Source organism: Bos grunniens, chromosome 20, assembly GCF_055505025.1.
Source record: "Bos grunniens cultivar Pamir isolate PY7600 chromosome 20, Bosgru_T2T1.0, whole genome shotgun sequence".
In the NCBI taxonomy this organism is placed as follows: domain Eukaryota; kingdom Metazoa; phylum Chordata; class Mammalia; order Artiodactyla; family Bovidae; genus Bos; species Bos grunniens.
In genome coordinates this window covers 67011167-67017428 of record NC_141184.1, presented here as the reverse complement: position 1 = coordinate 67017428, position 6262 = coordinate 67011167, and the positions used below count along the sequence as shown (strand labels likewise).

The following is a 6262-nucleotide window of genomic DNA, read 5'->3' as shown; positions in this document are numbered from 1 at the left end:
CAGACAAGTCACTAAATCTCTCCAGTCCTGTCTGCTAACCTTTAAAACAGAACTTCCCTCTCCCGAGTTACTGAGGATGACATGAACAACCCCAGAAAGTACCTAACATGGGACCCAGCACAGGAGAGCCTTTATTTATATCAACATCAATGTGCTCAGTGAATACCTATTCCTACAACTCAAGGTCGGCTCTCTGCCCTCCAAATTCAGTTTCTGAAAAATGGGCAAGCTGAAAGAAGCACACGGCCGGATCAGCGCACTCTCTTTAATGGAAAGGAGATTCTCATTTCTTACAGAAACAGGTAAAAACATAAATACGGGTGGGGGCGGGGGGCAGCCGCAAGGCAGCAAGGGCCCGGGCGCCCGGCCCAGGCTTGGGGAAAGGCGGCCGTTACGAGGCTGCTGCGCCCGGGCTCCCAGTCCCAATGGGCTGGTGTTCGGCCGGTTAGGGATGCTCCTGGGAGCTCGGAGGGCACTCCTGGGGCCACCGCTAGGCACCAGGCTGCCTTTTCACTCACCACAAGCTTCGTAAACCTGGCCACAAACTCTCCCTCTCGGGGAACAAAGGCGCACGGGGCGGGAAAAGCTCCGAAGCCTCCGTGGGAGTGCATGTGACATCCGAGGGATCGCAGGATCGTGTCCGGAGCCCTCCCTCTCCCCTCTTTAGTCAGTGTCTCTCTTGAGAGGTGGGATCGGTCGGAGGCCTCCCAGACCGGTCCCTTCTCTACCAGGCTCGGATGCCGTGCAGCGTGGACACTCCCGAGTTGCCCTGCGGAATCCCGGGGCTCTGTACCGCGTTCAAGTCCCCGACGCCGAAGTTCACGAAGTTGTTGTTGGCGGCGGCCGTGGCCGTCTGCGTCGGTGGCGGCCCGGCCGGGTAAGCAGCGGTACAGCTGTAGCCGGGGCTGCAAGCCGCGCCCCCGTACCCGGGGTAGGCAGGGTAGGCGTTGTAGCCGTAGGCGTTGAGGCCCACGCCGTAGGCTGGCGCGTAGGGCGCCGAGTCCCCCAGGCAAGGCTTGCCATCGCGCACCAGCACTGGCACCGCGATCCTGCGGGCCGGCGGCGGCGGCGGCGGGGGCAGCCCCACCAGCTCCAGAGTCTGGTCTTGTCGTTGTCGCTTGCACTTGTAGCGCCGGTTCTGGAACCAGATCTTGACCTGCGTGGACGTGAGCTTCAGCACGCTGGCCAGCTGGTCGCGCTCGGGAGCCGACAGGTACCGCTGCTGCTTGAAGCGCCGCTCCAGCTCGTAGACCTGCGCCTGCGAGAAGAGCACGCGCGGCTTCCTCCGCCGTCGTGCGCGGGGTCGCTCGGCGCTGTCCGACTCTGGCTTCTCCAGTTCCACCGCCTTCTGCAGTGCGCACAGCTCTGAGTGGGGAACAGAAAAGCAGAGAGACGCTGTGTCACGGCCACCCAACCCCCCGGAGCTCTAGCCGGCTGATGGGCTCCAGTGGGTGCCACCCCTGTCCAGCCTGAAGCCCCTAGCTTGGCTGCGGCAGACTGTACGGTACACTGGGCTTCCGCTCGACAGCCAGCTTTTGTTGATTGCCTACTATGTGCCAGGCACGGCTGTTGGCACTGGAGAACAAGAGAGGTCTCTGTTCTCGGGTAGGTCACATTCTGGTGAGACAGATGGACAGTGACTTAAGATAGGCAGCAAAGAAAATAAAGCTCAGTGATGCGCTGGAGTGAATGAGATTAGGAAGACTTTGGTTTGCGAAGTTAAAGGAAGGAGACCTAGGCCTCACCCTAGGATTGGTCACACTGTCTCAAAATTAGGGCAACCGAAGAAATAGAACGTCAATAGGCAGTTGGTTCGGTGATCTATCGAAGGCTCCCGTTCAAATGCTGTGAGAACTGTGCAGCGCCCAAAAAGCAGTGGGTGGGCAGGCGGCCTTGGAACCTGCCTTGAAATCGAATTGGATTCGAATCCGAATGGACCAATTGAAGCCGCAGTGCCCGCCGGCAGCTGTTCCGGGACTTTCCCTCTGCTACTAGACAAATCTTTCTAGGCTCACAAGACCCTTCCTGGGCTCACAGCGGCCCTACACCCGCGCCCCCGGCCTCCCCGGGTTCTTGCCAACCCCGCGTTGGGCTACGGTTTTCCCGCCGCGCATTCTCTACTGCCCGGCCAGCCTTCCCCCCGACCTCGGGATGTGCGCGGGGATACGACCACCTCCCTCAGTCATCTCTTCCATTGCTACAAGCCTTTCGTCTCGAGACACTTTCTATTTCCGGGAAAGACCCCCTAGGCTCTGGCCGCGTGAGGAAATTGTTATGGAAAAAGAAAGCTGCTAAAATCATTCTTGAGTCCGAGGTATCCCATTTTTTTAAATTCAAGATCCTTGTTTTCAATGACGCCACTCTCCTGGCACAAAGGAGGAAAGACCCCAGAAACCCCGGGTAAACGGGTGGGCTAGAGAAGGTCTTGGACCTCCTCCAATTGTGCGTAAAAGTACTTCTGGTGTGCAGCAATTTAATTGCAGCGGTTTTGGTCAGATCCTCAAGAAGACCTTTAAAAAAATAGAATCTTTCTTGCTGTGTCCACCACAAACAGATCGCTCAACTTCAACTTCATAACAGATCCAGGAGCAGGGCTGCGGCGCCTGGGGCTTTGTTAGGCCGGAAAAAATATATAAATATTTTCCCTTTCTTTCCTCTCCTGTTTCTGATAACCACGATCCAGCATTTCCTCTAAACCTCCGACTGGACGCCCAGGGGCCCTGGCAACAACCTCACTTCTCACATTCGGAGACCCCTTTGCTCCACCATCCGCCCAGGCACTCGCCTCTTCTATACTCACGCCAGAGTTTCTGGGCCGCGAGGTTTGGGGACGAAAGCTATCCCAGAGAAGTGAAGGAGCTTGGGTTTTCTCCTCACCTTTCTTATCGGCTCGATGGTCCTTGGCAGGGTCGGGGTCGCCATAGGCACGCGGATAGAAGGCGGGGGCGGCTGAGAAGGCAGGCGCGCACTTGGCGGGCGAGGGCGCGGGGCCCAGCTCTGCGCGCAGCTCAGGGAAGCCGGGCGCCGCGGCCTCCGGCCCCGCGTAGGCCTCGGGCTTGAAGGCGGCCAGCATGCAGGAGGCAGGCGCCAGAGTGGCCTCCAGGCGCGCCGAGAGCTCCCCGGCGGCCAGGCTGCGCTGCTGCTGCTCCAGGTTCAGGATGTCTTTGACCGAGAACGGTGTGGGCGTGAGCGCGGGGCTGGGGAACATGGTGGCAGCGCGCGAATCACAGCGCCAGGTGGGCGGCAGAGAGCGGCGCTGCCCACGGCCCCTGGCAGCCTCCCTGCATGGTGCCCGCCGCGCGCCCGCGCACCCGCCTTCCAACTCGGGATGTGGCCAGGCGGCAGGTAGTGCGGGGCGCAAGGGGCAGGAGAGGCGGGACCAGGCCGGAGGAGGGGGACTCAGCCTGCCATTGGGCCGGGGGCCTCGTTGACAAGAGCGATGAGCACTTTCGTGTCACCTAATATAGTCATACGGCTCAAAAAAAAAAAAAAAAAAAAAATCCCTCTGAGCTTTTTAAAGGGGCCGCGACACATTTGGAAGACTCCTTTCGCTCCTGCAGCCTTTAGCGTTAGCCTGAAAATCCTACCAGGATGCAAGCATAGGAAAGAACGCGATTATTCTCCGAATCCGACCTTTAGGCCGGGTTGGGTGGATCTGGGATTTGGGGAAATGTTGCTCAGCACCTGAAACAGAATAGGAAAGTGAAGGACTGGGTGGGTGGGGCTTCGGGGATGGAGTTATTTCCAGGCGTTTATTTATTACTGATGGTATGGTAGAAGAGTCTGAATAGGAAGAGACGCATTGGGGAAAGAGTTTGCTCTGGGGTGACGGCCGGAGGGAGGCGTTCTGGAGAACTTGGGATTCTGTGTAGCTGGCTCACAGGCCGAGTGGTGGCCTTTCTCCAAGAGGCCAGGCCCTGGGAACTCCTGGAATGAGTCAAGCTGGAGTGCGAGGTGGGTGGTTGCGGGATGGGGGAGCACCGCTGACAGTGCAAGTTACACAAACACAACTGCAGGGGGCGCCAGTCTCCCCCCAGAGAGACGGCCCTCCTCTTAATAACGAAGCGAGGCCAGCATCCCAGCAGGCCAACTCGGCGACTCGGAGTAGAGCCGTCTGCTAGGGAGTCCTAGCTCAGGGCCTGCCAGTCATTCTGGCCTCCCTCTCCCCACCTGCCCTCCCTGCCTAGGCCTTTGTCTGCATGGCCTCTGTCCCCAGCTCAGGTTTAGGTCTCAGGCAGGCGGGGCTCCTCTGAACCCAGCCGCCCACGATTTCTCTGGGCCGGCTGCGAGTAGGGTGCCCCTGCGGCGGCGGCGGCGGCGGCGGCGGCGGCGGCAGGGGGCCAGGCAAATGCGGAGAGGGCCTGAGGCGGATGTTACTTTTTAGCCCAGGGTCAGTAAAGTAGGGATCTTCGGTCAGACTAGTCTTTGAGTGTTTCAGAACAATCTACCCGCTCAGATCTTGGGCTAGCTCTGTGCTAGTCCGCCTCATCCCTCTGGGTCCCTTGGAAGATCTGATTAAAACTTGTAGGGCCTTCCGCTCACCCCCAGAAAACTGTAGCAAGGCATTCTGTTTTGTGTACAATTTCAGGAAGGGTCCGGGCAGACAGAATGGCCCCAGGTTAAGGTCTCCGCCTTATCCTATCTTAGCGATGGCCAGGCTTGTCAGGGGGAAAGCGCCGATTTCCCACGACTCAGGCTTCTGTGGGAAGTCTGGGGGAGCGCGCAGACTCTGAGAACGGAGGCTTGTAGGGCTCGGCTCCTGGCGCAGGACTAGTTGGGAACTGGCGAAGAAGCGTTTGGCCCAGAAGAAAGGCGCACAGGGCGAAAGGCAACCTAAGGACAGGGCTCAGGGCCTTAGGCTCCGCATTGCGCGCTCAAGGCGCCCCTCAAGCCCGACGGTGAACCATTGCACAGCGCCACTGGGAAGGGCGCGAGAGGAGTCAAGCGTAGGCCCAACACTGGGGCTCAGCCAGCCCCTCATCAGATCCGCACTCCCGGGACCTGTGGCCCCCGGGCTAGGGCAAAGGGGAGCGGAGCCTCGCACAGCGATCGCGGAGTCTCGGGAGCCCTCCGACTCGGCTTGCAGGCGCCAGCCGTCAGTGCCAGCGGGGGAGTCCCGCTTCAAGTCTTTCAGCCGGGGACCGCGGTCGGTTCTGAGACTGTTAGCTTGGTCTTTCGTAGAGATGACTTTTTTCAAATGTGGAGAATTCTCAAGCCCCAGGAACCCTCCTCATCCACCCACCTCCCAACCCTTGTTCTCCCTCGACGAATCTACAGATCAGTGGCCTCTCTTCGGCCCTACCTCGATACGGGCTTTCCGCCAACAGTACAGTAATTGCCCTCAACTAACCCAGCTTGGGGGCCCACCTCTCCTTTCAAGAATGTTTTTGGGGAGTGGGAGAGGATGCCTATCGCCGAGGCGGTGACGTCTGGCAAACGAGGCACATCCGATTCAATTAAACGTCTCGCTGAAAAGAGCTGGGAGCGAGGGTCCTGGGAGCGCTGTTAAGTGAATGGGCTGGCCGGGCGGCTGGCGATGACAGTTTGAAAGATTAGTGTGAGCCGACGCCTGAAATATTACCGTTTAATGGGGGACATTGAGGCTGCATCCGGGATCTCTGTTTTTAGTTTGTGTGTGTGTGTATGTGTGTGTGTTTTAAGAGAGAGTTCTGAAGGAAGAGAGAAATTCAGCATGTCCTCTGCAAATCAAGGCGGTGAAGATTTATCACCTATTTTGGGGCATGGAGGGGGTCCCTAAGGCTGACAAATAGTTTTGTGGGTCAGGTGTCATGAAAAGGAGAGGAAAGAAAACCTTCCATATTTGAACAAAATCGATAACTTTCAACCCCTTACACCCTCTGTGAATCTGGTAATATTTCCTCTTGGGTCTAAAATAGGCCTTAGCGCTGCCAGAGAGGAAAACAGGACAAAACTGGATAAATACGTGCAAAATCAAAATTGAGGTGACCCATGTTGGTCTGCAGACAAAGAATAATTCATAAGAGTAATTGAAGAGTAATTCCTAACCTTTCTTTGCAGTCCTCACAGTTTCTGAGTAAAAACATTTTTGTTTTCTTTCAGTGAAGCTGCAGTGGTTGGGGGAGAGGAGGGAGGAGGGGGGAAGAGGGGGGAGGGGGGAGGGGGGAGGGAGGAAACTTGATTCTCCCCACCAGGGATACATCTTCTTTCCCAAGGGCGACTGACCCAACCTGGCCGCCTCTCTAAGCCGCACTTTGGCCAAACTAGCAGGACAAACAAACAG

The 6262-nt window shown here is 57.7% G+C and overlaps 1 protein-coding gene across 1 annotated transcript; it reads right to left on the bottom strand.

Annotated features, from left to right (window-relative positions):
* Window positions 1-251: 251 nt before the first annotated feature.
* NKX2-5 (NK2 homeobox 5) lies at window positions 252-3335 on the bottom strand. Its single transcript, XM_086361103.1, has 2 exons — window positions 2878-3335; window positions 252-1365 (listed from the first exon to the last, which is right to left on the bottom strand). The coding sequence occupies exons 1-2, from the start codon at window positions 3206-3208 to the stop codon at window positions 725-727; spliced, it is 972 nt and encodes a 323-aa protein (XP_086217229.1). The 5' UTR covers window positions 3209-3335; the 3' UTR covers window positions 252-724.
* Between the last annotated feature and the right edge of the window lie 2927 nt (window positions 3336-6262).